Source organism: Salvelinus alpinus, chromosome 10, assembly GCF_045679555.1.
Source record: "Salvelinus alpinus chromosome 10, SLU_Salpinus.1, whole genome shotgun sequence".
Taxonomy (NCBI): domain Eukaryota; kingdom Metazoa; phylum Chordata; class Actinopteri; order Salmoniformes; family Salmonidae; genus Salvelinus; species Salvelinus alpinus.
The window spans coordinates 72,940,194-72,961,101 of record NC_092095.1 but is presented as its reverse complement, the minus strand read 5'-3'; the positions used below and the strand labels follow the sequence as shown (position 1 = coordinate 72,961,101).

At 42.4% G+C, this 20,908-nt stretch overlaps 2 protein-coding genes across 6 annotated transcripts in view; one reads left to right on the top strand and one right to left on the bottom strand.

Moving 5' to 3' along the window:
• Nucleotides 1-20,908, bottom strand: part of LOC139533065 (zinc finger protein ZFP2-like) — a 316,223-nt gene that overhangs the window by 45,836 nt on the left and 249,479 nt on the right. For 2 of the 5 annotated variants that reach the window (XM_071331286.1, XM_071331292.1), the window contains exon 1: nucleotides 10,000-10,098. The exons of 1 other annotated variant lie outside the window; for it this stretch is intronic. Coding sequence is in view for 2 of the 4 variants with exons in the window: in XM_071331284.1 (XP_071187385.1) it covers nucleotides 3,729-4,609; nucleotides 10,000-10,233; nucleotides 11,322-11,547 (1,341 nt within the window). In the remaining 2 variants the exon portion in view is untranslated. Of the gene's footprint in view, nucleotides 1-3,636; nucleotides 4,610-7,066; nucleotides 7,268-9,999; nucleotides 10,234-11,321; nucleotides 11,550-12,526; nucleotides 12,735-20,908 lie in introns of those variants that run through there. 2 more of the 5 variants (XM_071331284.1, XM_071331289.1) reach the window with 2 other exon arrangements.
• LOC139533031 (zinc finger protein ZFP2-like) overlaps nucleotides 1-20,908 on the top strand; it is a 530,089-nt gene that overhangs the window by 376,853 nt on the left and 132,328 nt on the right. The window lies entirely within an intron of this gene.

Below are 20,908 nucleotides of genomic sequence, written 5' to 3'. Positions count from 1 at the left end.
CTGGGTTGATTGATCTCACAACCGATGCATTTTTCTCTTATATATTCTCCAATCACCACGTCTAAAAGTGTGGCTACCAAGGCCTTGATGGTGTCCACAAAAATAGTCCTGACTACCCCTTCAAACACATCCTCAGGCTGTGTAAATGTAGGGGGTGTTGTGGGTCTCGCCAGGGGGGAGTAGAATGTCGGGCTGCGAGGCATAGAGTCCTTAGGGTCTGGCCCCCATGTCGTATCGGAGTCCTGGTATGTTGTATGAATATCCATGGTGTATGATGAAATGAAGAACTGGAGGCTTTAACTTCTTATGGCTGCAGGGGCAGTATTGAGTAGCTTGGATGAAAGATGCCCATTTCAAACGGCCTCGTACTCAATTCTTGCTCGTACAATATGCATATTATTATTACTATTGGATAGAAAACACTCTCAAGTTTCTAAAACCGTTTGAATTATATCTGTGAGTAAAACAGAACTCATTTTGCAGCAAACTTCCTGTCAGAAAGTGAAAAATCTGAAATCGAGGCTCTGTTCCAGGGCCTCCCTATTAATTTGCTTAAAATCTATTAGTATACATGCACTTCATACGCCTTCCACTAGATGTCAATAGGCAGTGAGAGGTTAAATGGAGTGTATAGCTATATCTATGGTCAAAAGAGAGGTCTTGGAATGACAGGACCCCAATTTCCTTTGTTCAGGAAGGCGCGGGTAGGACATCAGCATTGGCTTCTGAAAAGCTTTTGTTATAGACGGCTAATATCTCCGGCTTTGATTTTATTTGATAAATGTGATAATATCATCGTAAAGTATGTTTTTTTCAATATAGTTTAATCAGATTATTGAAATTTTATCGTGAGCTTCGGCGTGTTCCGTTCTCTGCGTTTGTTAGTGATGGACAGCCTTGTGTCACTTGACTAGCTTTGGTTGCTAATTCGAGAGGAAAAAAGAACAATCTAAAACCAAACAACGATTGTTCTGGACAAAGGATCCCTTGTACAAGATTCTGATGGAAGCTCAGCAAAAGTAGGACCCATTTATGATGTTATTTCGTATTTCTGTCGAAAATGTTTAGGATTATTTTCCGCTCTTATTTTGGGCGCTGGCGCTGTCTCGCTATAACGTAAGCTGTATGTCGTACTAAATTTTGCGGGTTTCCTCGTTGCTGATATAGAACTCCACGTAGCCACATGGAAGTCCATTCTTTCTTTGTATTTTCACCCTGTGAAATATTCTTCCTGAGGAGTCAGGGGCACCTTCCCAACGGGTCTCGTAGCCCGTGAACAAGCTATACCCCTTGGTGATAAGGCTCAGTTCGGGACACAACCTTGCGAAAAACCATGCAGTCTTCAAGCCCGTAGTCCACTCCTAAAGTCTGGTCTGTATATTCTTCTCCTTCGGCTACCGTATAGAGGTTCACTCTACAGGCCAGGTAATCAAACCGATACCCCCATTGATGTCCATTAGACATCAGCACTTGACCTTTCAGCGCAGTTGCGGGCGGTATTTGGGTTCTATACACACTTAGAAACCGATTTTTTGGCGCATCGTATATTGTGGCTTGATACTTGGCCCTTTCTCTATGTTTCAACCGAGGTCCTGCTTCCGTTGTTACAGTCATCACTGCTTTGCCACTGATCACAAAATCCATGCTGATTTTAAAAATCTTGTTTAGTGTTCTGGGGCCGCATGTCTTGTTCTGGGCTTTTGTATAAGGCGTCTGCCAACCCCAATATCCCAGGACATTTGTGTTTCATAGACAACAACCCTAAGGTCAATAAAACAGGGGGTGGGGGGTCAAACTCTTTGAAATGTTCATCTCCCCAGTTCAAAGAGGTCCCTAGACATCAATCATCATGACAACTTCAAAGGCATTATATAAATATTGTCGCACTCACTAAGGCGTGAGAACAGGAACAGGATGCCCATATATGAGATCACTTCCCGCCAGGATGTCCTGACCGGATGCCCAAATATGGGCATGCACACGTCATCCGGACATAGGGTCAAAAATCAAACGTTTGACGTGTGCCGTCTACTTTATTCTCTCTCACACCAAAACTGACAAGGTGCACACTGATCAGTAAAGAGAGGCTAACATTCTATAACGCTCCCTTTCCTCTGCACAGTTCTCTCACAGTGAGAAACTATAGGATTACAATAGTGTTCTACACTTTCTTCATTTGATCCAATTCAGGCCACTGCATTAAGCTGAATTCCCTGTCATGTTCTTAGAATCAGTTCTGGACAAGCCTTGTGGCATAATCCTGCTGAAAAAAATCTATTTGCAGATGGATACACTGCCACCATGAAGGGATGCACCTGATTGGCAATGATCTTTACACAAACGTTGCTCCACTTTTATCAAGGGGCCCAATATGTGGCATGAAAACACACCATCATACCACCACCACCACCAGCATGCAATGTTGTACTCGTGGTTTCCTCCCATCAGCGTGAAACAGCAGGAACAGCGATTCATCAGACCAGGCAATGTTTTTTAAATTCTCCAGTGTTTTCATTCCTTAGCCCACTGCAACATCTTGTTTTCTACTGAAAGCTAATGGGGATCCAAAATAAATACAACAACAACTACATCATTAAGGATTATAGTTTTCACCTGGGTTCACCTGGTCAGTCTATGTCATGAAAAGAGAAGGTGTCCTTAATGTTTTGCAAAATCAGTGTATGTTGTGTCTACCAGCTCATTCCCACAGAAAACTGCAGAGGGAATCAGTACCACCCAGTCACCCATCAGAATCCATTGTGAGACGCCTCACAGATGATATTCAACCCTAAAAGCAAATTCAAGGTAATCTCAATATCTTTACAGTAGAAGCTCACAAAACTCACCAAAACTGACAAGTGGCTAACATTCTATAACACTCCCTTTCCTCTGCATTTTTCTCTCACAGTGAGAAACTATAGGATTACAATAGTGTTCTACACTTTCTTCATCTGATCCAATTCAACGTTGCCAATTATTTAATGATATGAGAATTAAGTGGAGTGTCTAATCTTAGCTGGTCAGAGAACTGATGAGGCTTCTCTCCTATATGTAAACATTGGTGTCTTTTTAAAATGGCCCAATCTGTAGAATCTCTTCCCACAGTCAGTGCAGTGATAAGGCTTCTCTCAAGTGTGTATCTGTTGGTGTGTTTTTACATTGCCCAATTGGGAAAAACTCTTGCCACATTGAGAGCAGAAGTAAGGCTTCTCTCTTTTGTCTTTTCTCTAATGACCTTTAAGCTCAGCTGGTGTTTTAACATTTTCTACAGTCAGATCAGTGGTAAGGCTCCTCTCTTGTGTTTCCCTTGGTGTCTTTTTAAATGGCACATTCAAGAGAAACTCTTTCCACAGTCAGAGCAGGAGTAAGGCTTCTCCAGTGTGTGTATATGTTCAGATCGTTTTAAGGTGTCCGGAAGAGAGAAACTTGCCCCACAGTCAGAAAAGGAGTAAGGCTTCTCGCTTTTGTGTATACGTTCATGTTGTTTTAAGTTACCCAGTTGAAAGAAACTCTTTCCACAGTCAGAGCAGAAGTAAGGCTTCTATCCTGTGTGTATACGTTCATGTTTTTTTAATGTGTCCAGTCGAGAGAAACTCTTTCCACAGTCAGAGCAGGAGTAAGGCTTCTCTCCTGTGTGTATACGTTCATGTTGTTTTAAGGTACCCAGGCGAGAGAAACTGGATCCACAGTCAGAGCAGGAGTAAGGCTTCTCTCCTGTGTGTAAACGTTCATGTGTTTTTAGGTGGCAGTTGAGAGAAACTCCTTCCACAGTCAGAGCAGGAGTAAGGCTTCTCTCCTGTGTGTAAACGTTCATGTCTTTTTAGGTTGCACAGTTGAGAGAAACTCACCCCACAGTCAGAGCAGGAGTAAGGCTTCTCTCCTGTGTGTGTTCTCTGATGAACTTTTAGCCCAATTGATGTTGTGAAGCATTTTCCACATTTAGAGCAGGAGTAAGGCTTCTCTCCTGTGTGTATACGTACATGACGTTTTAGGTGGCCCAGTTGAGAGAAACTCCTTCCACAGTCAGAGCAGGAGTAAGGCTTCTCTCCTGTGTGTGTTCTCTGATGAACTTTTAGCCCAATTGCTGTTGTGAAGCATTTTCCACATTTAGAGCAGGAGTAAGGCTTCTCTCCTTTGTGTATACGTACATGACGTTTTAGGTGGCCCAGTTGAGAGAAACTCCTTCCACAGTCAGAGCAGGAGTAAGGCTTCTCTCCTGTGTGTATACGTTCATGTTGTTTTAGGTTTCTTGGTCGAGTAAAACTCTTTCCACAGTCAGAGCAGGAGTAAGGCTTCTCTCCTTTGTGTGTACGTTCATGTTGTTTTAAGGTACCCAGTCGAGAGAAACTCTTTCCACAGTCAGAGCGGGAGAAATGCTTCTCTCCTCTGTGTGTTCCATGATGAACTTTTAGCGCAGTTGATGTCTTGAAGCATTTTCCACATTCAGAGCAGGAGTAAAGCTTTTTTCCTGTGTGTATTTTTAGGTGTATTTTTAGCTTTGATAGAAATGGGAAAATCTCCTCACAATGTGAGCAGTGGTAAGACCTCTTTGCTCTGTGATCTTCCTGCTGATGCTCTCTGGATGTAGAGAATGTCTCAACATGGTCTCCTGTGTGAACAATATCAGAACAACCAGTCAATTGGTGTGATATACATGTCAATCAAATGTATTTTATGAAGCTCTTTTTACATAAGTTGTAAAAAAGTCCTTTACAGAAAACAATCCGAAATCCCCAAAGAGCAAGCAATGCAGATGTAGAACCACAGTGGCCACGAAAAACTCCCTAGAAAGCAGGAACCTTGGAAGAAACAGAGAGGAACCAGGCTCAAAGGGGATTTCTTTCTCAGGTTTTTGCCTACCATATGAGTTCTGTTATACTCACAGACATCATTCAAACTGTTTTAGAAACTTCGGAGTGTTTTCTATCCAATACTAATAATAATATGCATATATTAGCAACTGGGACTGGGTACCTTTTCATCCAATCTACTCAATACTGCCCCTGCAGCAATAAGAAGTTAACTTCTTGAGAATACAGGGGGTTCTTTTTCAACTTCGACATTTTGCCTCTCCAAATTAAACTGCCTCTTATTCAATTATTGCTCTTACTATATGCATATTAATGATACTATTGGATAGAAAACAATCTCTAGTTTCTAAAACCGTTTCAATTTTGTCTCTGAGTGAAACAGAAGTCATTTGACAGCACTTTCCCTGACCAGGAAGTAGAATGCAAGATGTCTATGCTTGCTTCAACGCTCTGCCTATATATGGTCATGCCACGTATGACCCGAAACACACTTCATACGCCTTCCTCTGGGTGTCAAGAGGACGTCAGAGGAGAAATTTTGTGTTTATCTTGTTCTGACGTGAAATAAGACCTATTTCCTTGGCGTGACCGCCCACTTCCGGTTCTCTGAATCGCGCGACTTGGAGGTGCGATTGCCTTCTGTTGTGCGGCCATTACGGATGAAAACTATCTCCGTCTCGAATTTTGTTTGATACATGTGACCATATCATCGTAATGTATGTTTTTTCAATATCCTGTTAGGGCTGCAAGCCCGATACCGGGACACCTCTGACAACATCCAGCTCAAGTGCAGGGCGCGAAATTCAAAATCTATTTTTTTTAAATATTTAACTTTCACACATTAACAAGTCCAATAGAGCATTTGAAAGATAAACATCTTGTCAATCCAGCCAACATGTCCGATTTTTTAAATGTTTTACAGAGAAAACACCACATATATTTATGTTAGCTCACCACCAAATAAAAAAGAGGACAGACATTTTTCACAGCACAAGTAGGATGAAGTAGCATGCACAAGCCAACCTAACTAACCTAAAACCAACCTAAATAACCTAGAAAAAACTACCTCAGATGACAGTCCTATAACATGTTACACAATAAATCTGTTTTGTTCAAAAAAATTGCATATTTTAGCTATAAATCAGTTTTACATTCATGCTACCATCAAAGCTACAGTCAGAAATCGCACGGGAGTAGCCAGAGAAAATACAGACACCAACGTCAACTACTAATTACACATCAGAAAACATTTCAGAGAAATATATGGTGGATAGCTAATGAAAGACAAAGATCTTGTGAATAAAGCCAATATTTCAGATTTTTAAAATGTTTTACAGCGAAAACACCACATATATTTATGTTAGCTCACCACCAAATACAAAAGACAGACAGACATTTTTCACAGCAACGGTAGCATGCAAGTAGCATGCACAAAGCTAACCAAACTAACCTAGAACCAACCTAAATAACCTAGAACCAACCTAAATAACCTAGAAAAAACTCCCTCAGATGACAGTCCTATAACATGTTACACAATAAATCTATGTTTTGTTTGAAGAATTTTCATATTTTAGCTATAAATCAGTTTTACATTACTGCTACCATCTTAGCCAACATCAAAGCTACAGTCAGAAATCGCATGGCAGTAGCCAGAGAAAATACAGACACCAACGTCAACTACTAATTACACATCAGAAAACATTTCAGAAAAATATATGGTGGATAGCTAATGAAAGAGAAAGATCTTGTGAATACAGACAATATTTCCGATTTATGAAGTGTTTTACAGCGAAAACACAATATATCGTTATATTAGCTTACTACAATAGCTAACACACAGCAGCATTGATTCTAGTCAAACGCTAGCGATAGCACAGTTCGACAGATATATGAAAAAGCATCCCAAATTGGGTCCTTATCTTTGTTGATTTTCCATCAGAATGTTCTCCAAAGGGTCCTTTGTTCAGATCCGTCTTCATTTGGACCCAGAACGAACGATGCCCCTCTTGAATTAGCATGGCACACTGGCCATGCCGTGCTAACCTCTCCGTCTTGACAAAATTCTTGCGTCGCATCACGTCTAAAGTCCAGAATAAATTTCAATAATATAATTAAAGTATATTGAAAAAACATACTTTAGGATGATATTGTGACATGTATCAAAAAAAATCGAAGCTGGAGGTCATATTCACCTATAACGAGGGTTTTCCAGGAGCGCAGCCCAGTTCCTACTTCGCGCCCAGAAAAAAAAAATAAAGTGCGCACTTCTCACTCCAAGATGTTCTTTTCAGTCCCTGACAGAGATAATCAACTCATTTCTTCTCTCACTTCCGCTTGACACCCAGGGGAAGGCGTGTGACGTGTTTGTACAGTCCTAAGTGCCAAGGCCTTTTATAGAGAGTATCTTGAAGAGAGACATAGCTTCTTGGAAAAGTCACTTCCAGATAGAAAATGGGCTGTAAAAAGAGTTATGTTTCACTTAGAGAAATAATTAAACCTGTTTTAGAAACTAGACAGTGTTTTCTATCCAAATAGTAATAATAATATGCATATTGTACGAGCAAGAATTGAGTACGAGGCCGTTTGAAATGGCCACCTCTTTCCAGGTTACTCACTGCTGATACTCACTGCTGATATTTGAGCCATAAGAGGATATAGTTTAATCAGATTATTTGAATTTTTTCGGGAGTTTTGCGGTGTTCCGTTCTCCGATTTTATTTTCGTTTGAGAGATCCGTGCCACTCGACCAGTACCAATGCTAAATGAAGTGGGAAAGGTACCATTCTGAATGGAAAGAACGACTCATCTGGACTAAGGACACCTTGATCAACATTCTGATGAAAGATCAGCAAAAGTAAGACCCAATTTACGATGTTATTTCATATATCTGTCGTGCATGTGAACTGGTCGTGGGCGCCCAGCTGGTTCTGGCTGGCGTGGCTATGCTAATTTAGCGCTACATTTTGTTTTCGCTATAAAACATTGAATAAATCTGAAACATTGTTTGGATTCACCAGATGTTGGGCTTTCAATATCTGTACGCTGTGTATTTTTCTGAAATGTTTTAAGATGAGTAATTAGTTATATGACGTTGGTCTCTGTAATTATTCTGGCTGCTTCGGCACTATTTCAGATTGCAGCTGCAATGTAGAACTGTGATTTATACCTGACAAATGCACATTTTAAGAAAAAACTATGCTATACCATAAATATGTTATCAGACTGTCATCTTATGAAGTTGTTTCTTGGTTAGTGGCTATATATTTTTATTTAGTCGAATTAGTGATAGCTACTGATGCAGGAAAAAACTGTTGGAGTAAAAAAAATGGTGTCTTTTGCTAACGTGGTTAGCTAATAGATTTACATAGTGTCTTCCCTGTAAAACATTTTAAAAATCAGAAATGATGCCTGGATTCACAAGATCTGTATCTTTCATCTGGTGTCTTGGACTTGTGATTTAATGATATTTAGATGCTACAATTTACTTGTGACGCTATGCTAGCTATGCTACTCAGTGGGGGGGGGGGGGGGTGGGGGGTGCTCCCGGATCCGGGTTGGTGACTAGTGAAAGGTTAATGGATGTTTCCTAGCATGGTATGACATGTTCTTTCGATATTAGACAGTTTAAACGTGCCATTAAATATCTGTAGTAATACATGGAAACGAACAAAAAGGGTATCTTCTTCACAACAGTTCTGGCGTTTCTTTATACTGAAGAATGTTGTGTGCCTGCCCTGAACTTCCTGCACTTCCACAGTGCAGCCACAGGTAGAACAATGAGACAGATATTTCAAAAGATGTATAAATATGAAGCATCCGCTTAGCAGTGGGAGAAGATGGAACGAGATGGATTTTGGCCGACATTCTGCAAATGTTGTAATCTATGAAACATCTGATCTTAACCTGTCTAGCCCCGGGGTTCCGCTAGCGGAAGCCCCCCCCCCACATTCCACTGAAAAGGCAGCGCGCGAAATTCAAAAATATTTTTTTGAAATATTTAACTTTCACACATTAACAAGTCCAATACAGCAAATGAAAGATAAACATCTTGTGAATCCAGCCAACATGTCCGATTTTTTTAATGTTTTACAGCGAAAACACCACGTATATTTATGTTAGCTCACCACCAAATACAAAAAAGCACACACATTTCTTTCACAGCACAGGTAGCTTGCACAAAACCCCCAAATAGAGATAGAATTAATCACTAACCTTTGAAATTCTTCATCAGATGAGTCATATAACATCATGTTACACAATACATTTATGTTTTGTTCGATAATGTGCATATATATAAAAAACATCTCAAAGTTGAGAAACGGAAACAGGATTCACATGAGCTCAATGTCGAGTATCATAGCAAAAAGTCTGAATACCTATGTAAATAAGGTATTTGTTTGTTTTATATAAATGTGAAAATATTTTTAAAAACCTGTATTTGCTTTGTCATTATGGGTCATTGTGTGTAGATTGATAAGGAACATTGTTTATTTAATCAATTTTAGAATAAGGCTGTAACATAACAAAACGTGGAAAAGGTCAAGGGGTCTAAAAACTTTCCAAATGGGAGAGGGGATACCGCGTCAGTTGTACAACTGAATGCATTCAACTGAAATGTGTCTTCCGAATCAGAGAGGTGCGGAGGGCTGCCATAATCGACATCCACATCTTCGGCGCCCGGGGAACAGTGGGTTAACTGCCTTGCTCAGGGGCAGAACAGATTATTACCTTGTCTTCGGGGATTCGATCCAGCAACCTTTCGGTTACTGTCCCAATGCTCTAACCACTAGGCTACCTGTACGTATTCACAGAAGTAGGCTGTGCAATACAAAAGGAGAATAAAACTATTCTAACAGTATCTCATAAATCAAGAAAATTATGACCCATATCATCCTCCACTCACTACCACAAGGGTTAGAAACTACACAGACTCATTTCATATAACTTTAAAACACTGTCAGTTTGTCTACTTCACTTCATCAATCTACTCTGAACACTCCAGATAGCCCAGTTAATAAAACAAATGCTGGCAATACTGGTGTCAAACCATACAAGTCTCAGTACCATGAAATAACATCTACCTTCTCATGGAAACAGTTCATCATGAAACAGTTCTACTGCAACTTTTCATACACAGTGAGAAGTTGGAATGAAAAACAAACTTAGTTAGATAGAACCCTGCTCTTACCATGATTAACAGATTTCCCAATCTTCTCCTCCCCTTCTTCATCTTTAATGTTGGCATTTAGCTCCAGTGTTTGACTGCAGTCCTCCAGCTTCACTGATGCCATCTCTGGATCCTGCAGTGCAAACTGGGCTCCACTGTCACAATCAGGACCCAGTGACTGTAGGTTTGGACTCAGTGTGGAAGGAGAGAGGCAGGCTGGGTTTGTCCTCTCTGTTGATGTTACCGGCCTCATACCTGAGTTGGCAAGTAGTAGAGGAGAAACGGACGCAAAAGTTATTCTCTTGATAGTTCTGGCACTTTCTTTATTCTCTATTAAATATATTATATTTGTTCTTGTTCAATTATCTAATTCAGTGGTTGACTTGGACTGAAATAGTTGCCCATACTCATTTTGGGTGCCGGTACTGTTTATATTTAGGTGCAGGAGCTCCACAATACTTTTGAGCTAATACTTAACATGTAGTAGATAAATGCATACAAGACTCAAAAACCATTTAGTACAAGTTTACAGTTAGTTTTTGGCAGCACCATGTACTATTTTCCTTAACCCTCTTCACGGTATTATTCCAATCAAAAAACAATTGTATTTCCGTTCACACCATAGTATCGTTTATAGACAGAAACTGAATGTGTCAATATTTTACACATGTAGAAACTGATAATCATTACATTTAGCTTCAAAACAGTAGTGCGGCCTTAAAATTGTCTCTGCTGCACCCACACTGCCTGCACCGAAGTCCGTTGATGGGCGCCGCCATTTTACCAGCTTGTGAATTTTTCCTTCCATGGACCTCTACGGACAATTCCTTCGACCCCGTGGCTTGGTTTTTGCTCTAACAAAGGGCTGGGCGACGTGGCAAAAATATCATACCATGGTATTTTTCACATTTTTGACGGTATTTTATGTTTTTGATTAATAAAAGTTCTACATTTGCTTTATGAGTAGTGCACGACCCTAGGGTGGCAACACTTATATTCAAAAAAATGTTCAATGGGTCTTTCTCCATTCTGATTGTTTTATAGTGTTCAATTCAACTTCAACCGAGAATAATTTCCTGCACTCATTTGAGATAATTTACACACTGGGCAAAGATACTAGTGCTTATTTTTAACCAAATGTTGCAATTGCAATTTAGATCAAAACACCAAGGTGATCTTTTGGAATCATGGAAATAGAATGATTATTCTAATTCTATAGTCTATAAATAGTGGGCACTTCTACCTTCTCATTGAAACAGTTCATCATGAAACAGTTCTACTGCAACTTTTCATACACAGTGGGAAGTTGGAACGAAAAACACAAACTTAGAACCTGCTCTTACCATGAGATTTTCCAATCTTCTCCTCCTCTTCTTCATCTTTAATGTTGACATTCAGCTCCAGTGTTTGACTGCAGTCTTCCAGCTTCACTGACGCCATCTCTGGATCCTGCAGTGCAAACTGGGCTCCACTGTCACAATCAGGACCCAGTGACTGTAGGTTTGAACTCGGTGCAGAAGGAGAGAGGAGGGCTGGGTTTGTCCTCACTGTTGATGTTACCGGCCTCATACCTGAGTCGGCAAGTAGTAGAAGAGAAAGACACAAAAGTTATTTTCTTGCCAGTTCTGGCACCTTCTTTATTCTCTAAAAATATATTATATTTCTTTTTGTTCAATTATCTAATTCAGTGCTTGACTTGGACTGAAATAGGTGCTGGTACTGTTTATATTTAGGTGCAGGAGCTCCACAATACTGTTGAGCTAATATTCTATAAAGAGGAACATGAGCTCAAACACTAGAAATTTGAGGTGAACTCTTGTCCAAGTCAAGAACGGAGATCATTTCAATAGATCAGGTAGGTGAGTATTGACAACAAAACATTATTGCATTAACATTAAAACACAAAGGACACACAACGTTAAGATCACTTAATATATAGATTTCCTAAATTCACATAAAATGACTCAAAAACCATGAAGTACAAGGTTAGTTTGTTTCAGGCAGCACTATGTATTATTTCCCTGAAGAACCGCGTCTTCGTTGTTTCAATCAAAAACCAGTAGTATTTCCGTTCACACCATACTCAAATGTATAGATAGAGATAGAAACAACTACATGTGTCTGAATATTAGTACACATGTAGAAAACCAACAAGCATTACATTCAGCTTCAAAACAGTAGCGCAACCGTAAAATGGTCTGCACCCACACTGCCTGCACTTTAGTCCGTTGACCCAGTCCGAGGCGGCGCCGCCATTTTACCAGCGTGTGAATTTTACACAAAACCGATAACAGCTCAGAAATCTCAAATAAATGGATTCTTTATGAAAATTAACATGAGCAGAATATGTACATCCACTAAGACAAACCCAACGTCTCTAGTTACGTGACTTGTAAAATAGTATAACGTCACCACGTTCTTCACTCGGTTTGACACAAATATCACATCAAACCTTTACCAAACGTGATAATAATTTAATGGATTTGTTACCTAGCATGGAATGACATGTTTTTTCGAAATTAGAAAATGTAAACGTGCTATTATGTACCTGTAGTAATAAAAGGAAACTGGCACAAAAGATACCTTCTTGACTGCACAGTTCTGGCGCTTTTTTTATTCTGAAGAATGGTGCACGCCTGTCGGGAACTTCCTGTTCCCCCACTAACACCGTCCGTGCATTGTGGGATCCTTGGGCTGGCCCTACCCTGTTACATGAGAAGGGGGTAGCTGCTGCTGCTGCTGCCCTCTCCTCCTCCCAAATGTATTACTTGGGTCTCGGGATGATTGGGGCTACTCTCTGGCAGATGATTAAACGGGCGTCTGTATATAATTAACATTTCATTATTTATTTGTCCATATTTTTTCATTGTTTCCGTGATTAAAAAAAAATTCAATTAACATTTAAATTCAATTATTTTAGAGTCCGGTTTAAGTTGTATTTTACTATTTTGATACTTTGTACATGGCAGCTGATAAGCATTAACGCAGCAGTCGCAGTGCGAACTGCATTGCTACAGATGCTAGTTCGAAGCCAGTGCCGGCCGTGACCAGGAGACCCATGAGGCGACGCACGATTGGCCCAGAGTCGTCTGAGTTAGGGGAGGGTTTGGCCGGCCAGGATGTCCTTGTCCCATACAGTATTTCCGCTGACGTTATTTTTGAGGGGTGGAGGGGTATAATTTGTATGCATACAATGTATAATAGTAATTTTTTTAATTACTGTCTGGTAATTTTGTATACATATATTTAAATTTGCATCTGGCCGCTTCTGGGGGGATTCTGGTAAGATGCCAGCAAAGCTGGCTCAATTCTGGTAGATGGAAACAGCCTGATGTACTTGGGCCGATTCTTGGCAGTCATTAATTCTGATTCCGGGCCGAGTCAATCAGTTCCGGCCTACCGGAAGAGGGCCCAGAAGCGGCCCTCTTTCGGTTGCGAAGTTGCTATATATTGGCAGGAACTGGAACAAGCTGTGGTACACGTCGATCCAGACCACCCCAAACAGGCTCAATGGGTGACATGTCTAGTGAGTATGCAGACCATGGAAGAATTGGGACATTTTCAGCTTCCAGGGATTGTGTACAGATCCTTCTGTGGATGAATGGCAGGACGATGGGCCTCGGGATCTTGTCATGGTATCTCTGTGCATTCAAATTACCATTGATAAAATGCAATTGCGTTCGTTGTCTCCCATACCATAACCCGATGCTAGCATGGAGTACTTTGTAGACAACAGCAAACCGCTCCCGACACAACACCCTACACGTGGTCTGCAATTGAGAGGCTTGTTGGGCATACCGCTAAATTCTCAAAAACAACTTGGAGGCGGCCTATGGTAGAGAAATGAACATTAAATTATCTGATAGCAGCTATGGTGCACATTCCTTGCAGTCAGCATGCCAACTGCATGCTCTCTCAAAACTTGAGACATCTGTTGCATTGGGTTGTGTGACATAACTGCACATTTTAGTGGCATTTTCGTTTTATATTTGTTAGGGATCCCCATTAGCTGCTGCCAAGGCAGCACCTTCTCAACTACTCTTGTCCCCAGCACAAGGTGCACCTGTGTAATGATGATCATGCAATTTAATCAGCTTCTTGATATGCCACACCTGTCAGGTGGGCGGATTATCTTGGCAAAGGAGAAATGCTCACTAATAGGGATGTAAACAAATTTGTGCACAACATTTGAGAGAAATAATCTTTGTGTGTGTATGGAACATTTATGGGATGAAACATGGGACACTTTACATGTCGCGTTTATATTTTTGTTCAGTACATACGGTATAAAAAATAAATAATACAAACTAAAATCAGCCTGCTTTTCTGTTCTAATCAGGTTCCTACACAGGCTCAGAAGGATCCTCTAAGGCTGGAACATTTTCTGGCGACAGTAGTCTGTGAAGTCTTGGAGGCCCAAAAACTTCTCAGCTGTAGATATAATTATGTCCAGGAAGCTTGGCCCCAGTGATGTACTGGGCCGTTCGCACTACCCTCTGTAGTCCCTTGCGGTCGGAGGCCGAGCATTGCCATAACAGGCAATGATGCAATAGGTTTTGTCATGCCTGCTTCATGGCTGTTTTGGTGTGCTTGGACCATGTTAGTTTGTTGGTGATATGGACACCAAGGAACTTGAAGCTCTCAACCTGCTCCACTGCAGCCCCGTCGATGAGAATGGGGGCGTGCTCGGTCCTCTTTTTCCTGTAGTCCACAATCATCTCCTTTGTCTTGATCACGTAGCATTTTCTTCACAATAAGTGTATCCAGATCACTTGATTGACGTACAACATTTGCAACTGGTTGCGTTGCATCCACCACCATATCTTCTTCAGAACTGTGGCTCCTTGCCCCTTTTCACTGCCTCCACATGGCAGATTTGCTGAACAGTCCTGATCCTTGACACCTCAACCTCTTTCACCCTAACAGGGCACTCTGGGAATTCGGGAATATGAGCCCCACCACAGTTGCAACATTTTACATTCAAACTCTTCAATGCCCCTCAAAAATGAAATGCTAATTAGCTGCTAATGTAGCGTTGTTCATCTCCACGTCTACCGCTTCATAGTAATGTAAGTTATGTAAATTACTTGAATATGGCTTATTGTGAGGTCAATAACTATGTGCAATGAAACATTGTTTTCATTCAAACCAATTATAGCCGTAGCTCTAGTTTTCCTCATCTTCAGGTTCTCAAACTGAACAGGACATCAGTAGTCCGCATGCACAGATATTTATATATAAAGTCTATTTATCTCAAATCAATGTCACGTGGTTAATCAAAATTATATCTAAAATAAAATTACACAAATCTAAAAGTAACTTCTATTGCCATTGCCAAAACTAGCTTACATAAAGCTAACAAATAAAAACAATCGCAGCCTGCAGGTAGAAAATATCCTGATGAAATAAATATCATATGAATCAAATTGGCTACACATGGCCTGTCTGCAAGAAACTTGAAACGTTGTATCAACTATTAATTTGGTCTGGCCTGTGCTAGCAAACTTGCAACATTGTATAAAATATTTCGGGCCCTCAGTTTCCCATGACAGCGAGCTCCAGACAGACAGACAGCTGTAGGGATATTTTGCGCAAAGGATAAGAAGTCATTAGGTAGGCCTGCTTTATGACGTTTCCACCGGATCAGAGCATGACAGTTTTGGTGGTTATCAAAAGGGAGAGAGCTGGACATTTTCAAATAGGCTACGTTGAGGAACTATTATCATTCTCAATGGATGTAGAAACAGACTTCACATACTTGCTGTTTGAGCTGAACATTTTTATATTTGATAAACTCCACAGTGATGATGAGTTAAGACAATCAGAAATAGTATCAGATCCCCAAATGGGCACATTTATAGGCCTACATTTACACAGAGGCCAGCTAGCCTATAGGACTACTTCAATGAGTAATCAGGTGTGTGTCCTTACTCAACATTGACAGGAGCACACTAAACAAAACACAATGAATAAATTGACAACTCCTAAATGGAATGAAATACACCAAAACTTCTCAAGTGTAGCCTAAGTTATACGCTCTGCAAACAATGTGTCCACTCCTACAATGACAATGGTAAGACTGTAATAATAATATATTGAATGCATTACCGTAACCAAACAAACATTGTAGATTAGAAATGATGGTGATAGTGGTGTGCCATTCCCTCCGCAATGGACGAGTCCACTCAGACAGACAATGGACGAGTCCACTCAGACAGACAATGGATTAGTCCACTCAGACAGACAATGGATTAGTCCACTCAGACAGACAATGGATTAGTCCACTCAGACAGACAATGGATTAGTCCACTCAGACAGCCGTGAATCAGACAGATGGCTCATGTGCCATACATTTTTATATATATACTGTATATATATATTTGCCACTGCTTGACTAAAAAAAGCTTGGTTGACCAACAGCCTATCTATCAACCAAACAATCTACCAGTTGACTAAATGGGGTCTCAGTCCTAAAAGCTTTTCAACAGTCAAAGGCAAAAAGAATGAAAATTATTAGTATTTTCATCCTCCTCTCACTCATTTCAACTATACAGACTCATCTCAACTATACAGACTCATTTCATAGAACTTTAAAACACTGGCAGTTTGTCTACTTCACTTCTTTACATTTACATTTACATTTAAGTAATTTAGCAGACGCTCTTATCCAGAGCGACTTACAAGTTGGTGCATTCACCTTATGATGTCCAGTGGAACAACCACTTTACAATAGTGCATCTAACTCTAAGAGGGGGGGGGGGTTAGAAGGATTACTTTATCCTATCCTAGGTATTCCTTAAAGAGGTGGGGTTTCAGGTGTCTCCGGAAGGTGGTGATTGATTCCGCTGACCTGGCGTCGTGGGGGAGTTTGTTCCACCATTGGGGTGCCAGAGCAGCGAACAGTTTTGACTGGGCTGAGCGGGAGCTGTACTTCCTCAGAGGTAGGGAGGCGAGCAGGCCAGAGGTGGATGAACGCAGTGCCCTTCTTTGGGTGTAGGGCCTGATCAGAGCCTGAAGGTACGGAGGTGCCGTTCCCCTCACAGCTCCGTAGGCAAGCACCATGGTCTTGTAGCGGATGCGAGCTTCAACTGGAAGCCAGTGGAGAGAGCGGAGGAGCGGGGTGACGTGAGAGAACTTGGGAAGGTTGAACACCAGACGGGCTCCGGCGTTCTGGATGAGTTGTAGGGGTTTAATGGCACAGGCAGGGAGCCCAGCCAACAGCGAGTTGCAGTAATCCAGACGGGAGATGACAAGTGCCTGGATTAGGACCTGCGCCGCTTCCTGTGTGAGGCAGGGTCGTACTCTGCGAATGTTGTAGAGCATGAACCTACAGGAACGGGTCACCGCCTTGATGTTGGTTGAGAACGACAGGGTGTTGTCCAGGATCACGCCAAGGTTCTTAGCGCTCTGGGAGGAGGACACAATGGAGTTGTCAACCGTGATGGCAAGATCATGGAACGGGCAGTCCTTCCCCGGGAGGAAGAGCAGCTCCGTCTTGCCAAGGTTCAGCTTGAGGTGGTGATCCGTCATCCACACTGATATGTCTGCCAGACATGCAGAGATGCGATTCGCCACCTGGTTATCAGAAGGGGGAAAGGAGAAGATTAATTGTGTGTCGTCTGCATAGCAATGATAAGAGAGACCATGTGAGGATATGACAGAGCCAAGTGACTTGGTGTATAGCGAGAATAGGAGAGGGCCTAGAACAGAGCCCTGGGGGACACCAGTGGTGAGAGCACGTGGTGCGGAGACAGATTCTCGCCACGCCACCTGGTAGGAGTGACCTGTCAGGTAGGACGCAATCCAAGCGTGGGCCGCGCCGGAGATGCCCAACTCGGAGAGGGTGGAGAGGAGGATCTGATGGTTCACAGTATCAAAGGCAGCCGATAGGTCTAGAAGGATGAGAGCAGAGGAGAGAGAGTTAGCTTTAGCAGTGCGGAGCGCCTCCGTGACACAGAGAAGAGCAGTCTCAGTTGAATGACTAGTCTTGAAACCTGACTGATTTGGATCAAGAAGGTCATTCTGCGAGAGATAGCAGGAGAGCTGGCCAAGGACGGCACGTTCAAGAGTTTTGGAGAGAAAATTAAGAAGGGATACTGGTCTGTAGTTGTTGACATCAGAGGGATCGAGTGTAGGTTTTTTCAGAAGGGGTGCAACTCTCGCTCTCTTGAAGGCGGAAGGGACGTAGCCAGCGGTCAAGGATGAGTTGATGAGCGAGGTGAGGTAAGGGAGAAGGTCTCCGGAAATGGTCTGGAGAAGAGAGGAGGGGATAGGGTCAAGCGGGCAGGTTGTTGGGCGGCCGGCCGTCACAAGACGCGAGATTTCATCTGGAGAGAAAGGGGAGAAAGAGGTCAAAGCACAGGGTAGGGCAGTGTGAGCAGAACCAGCGGTGTCGTTTGACTTAGCAAACGAGGATCGGATGTCGTCGACCTTCTTTTCAAAATGGTTGACGAAGTCATCCGCAGAGAGGGAGGAGGGGGGGAGGGGGAGGAGGATTCAGGAGGGAGGAGAAGGTGGCAAAGAGCTTCCTAGGGTTAGAGGCAGATGCTTGGAATTTAGAGTGGTAGAAAGTGGCTTTAGCAGCAGAGACAGAAGAGGAAAATGTAGAGAGGAGGGAGTGAAAGGATGCCAGGTCCGCAGGGAGGCGAGTTTTCCTCCATTTCCGCTCGGCTGCCCGGAGCCCTGTTCTGTGAGCTCGCAATGAGTCGTCGAGCCACGGAGCAGGAGGGGAGGACCGAGCCGGCCTGGAGGATAGGGGACATAGAGAGTCAAAGGATGCAGAAAGGGAGGAGAGGAGGGTTGAGGAGGCAGAATCAGGAGATAGGTTGGAGAAGGTTTGAGCAGAGGGAAGAGATGATAGGATGGAAGAGGAGAGAGTAGCGGGGGAGAGAGAGCGAAGGCTGGGACGGCGCGATACCATCCGAGTAGGGGCAGTGTGGGAAGTGTTGGATGAGAGTGAGAGGGAAAAGGATACAAGGTAGTGGTCGGAGACTTGGAGGGGAGTTGCAATGAGATTAGTGGAAGAACAGCATCTAGTAAAGATGAGGTCAAGCGTATTGCCTGCCTTGTGAGTAGGGGGGGAAGGTGAGAGGGTGAGGTCAAAAGAGGAGAGGAGTGGAAAGAAGGAGGCAGAGAGGAATGAGTCAAAGGTAGACGTGGGGAGGTTAAAGTCACCCAGAACTGTGAGAGGTGAGCCATCCTCAGGAAAGGAACTTATCAAGGTGTCAAGCTCATTGATGAACTCTCCAAGGGAACCTGGAGGGCGATAAATGATAAGGATGTTAAGCTTGAAAGGGCTGGTAACTGTGACAGCATGGAATTCAAAGGAGGCGATAGACAGATGGGTCAGGGGAGAAAGAGAGAATGTCCACTTGGGAGAGATGAGGATCCCAGTGCCACCACCCCGCTGACCAGAAGCTCTCGGGGTGTGCGAGAACACGTGGGCAGACGAGGAGAGAGCAGTAGGAGTAGCAGTGTTATCTGTGGTAATCCATGTTTCCGTCAGTGCCAAGAAGTCGAGGGACTGGAGGGAAGCATAGGCTGAGATGAACTCTGCCTTGTTGGCCGCAGATCGGCAGTTCCAGAGGCTGCCGGAGACCTGGAACTCCACGTGGGTTGTGCGCGCTGGGACCACCAAGTTAGAGTGGCAGCGGCCACGCGGTGTGAAGCGTTTGTATGGTCTGTGCAGAGAGGAGAGAACAGGGATAGACAGACACATAGTTGACAGGCTACAGAAGAGGCTACGCTAATGCAAAGGAGATTGGAATGACAAGTGGACTACACGTCTCGAATGTTCAGAAAGTTAAGCTTACGTTGCAAAAATCTTATTGACTAAAATGATTAAAATGATACAGTACTGCTGGCTGGTGAAGTAGGCTAGCTAGCAGTGGCTGCGTTGTTGACTTTGTTTGAAAGTGTAGCTGGCTAGGTAACCTCGATAACTGGCTAGGTAACCTCGATAACCTCGATAATTACTCTAAACTACACAATTATCTTAGATACAAAGACAGCAAAGACAACTATGTAGCTAGCTAACACTACATTAATCAAGTCGTTCCGTTGTGATGTAATAGTTTCTACAGTGCTGCTATTCGGTAGAAGTTGGCTAGCTGGCTAGCTAGCAGTGTTGACTAGGTAGGAGAACGGTGGCGCGGCGCGGCGGACGAAAATAGCTGGCTAGCTAACCTCGATAATTACTCTAAACTACACAATTATCTTAGATACAAAGACAGCAAAGACAACTATGTAGCTAGCTAACACTACACTAATCAAGTCGTTCCGTTGTAATGTAATAGTTTCTACAGTGCTGCTATTCGGAAGAAGTTGGCTAGCTGGCTAGCTAGCAGTGTTGACTACGTTAGAAGGACGAAAATAGCTGGCTAGCTAACCTCGATAATTACTCTAAACTACACAATTATCTTTGATACAAAGACGGCTATGTAGCTAGCTAAGAAAAAATTGCTAAGATCAAACAAATCAAACCGTTGTACTGTAATGAAATGAAATGAAATGTAATACTACCTGTGGAGCGAAGCGAAATGCGACTACTCGCTCCAACCCGGAAGTCCGTGGTTTAAAATTAATTAATTAATTAATAATAAACGTTTTATTATTTTCATGAAATGCTATTAACATATTACTATGTTGGGACCGCTGAAATAAAGGATAATGAGTGACACCCTTGGGGGTGTCAAAAGGGGGAATCTCTAAAACCCCACATTTTTACTTGTTTTAACCTATCTACTATGCTAGCATATACAACTCTTTTTCCAAGGTCGTTGGTTTCAAGTTCCTGGGTTCAACGGCAACCCAGTATATGGATACATAAGTTGGTTACACCCCATGGGGGTGTAAAAAGGAGGATTGTGAGGTTCTGAGTTATGCACTATAACCCAATACTATAACACATGTGATTGAATATTAGCAACTG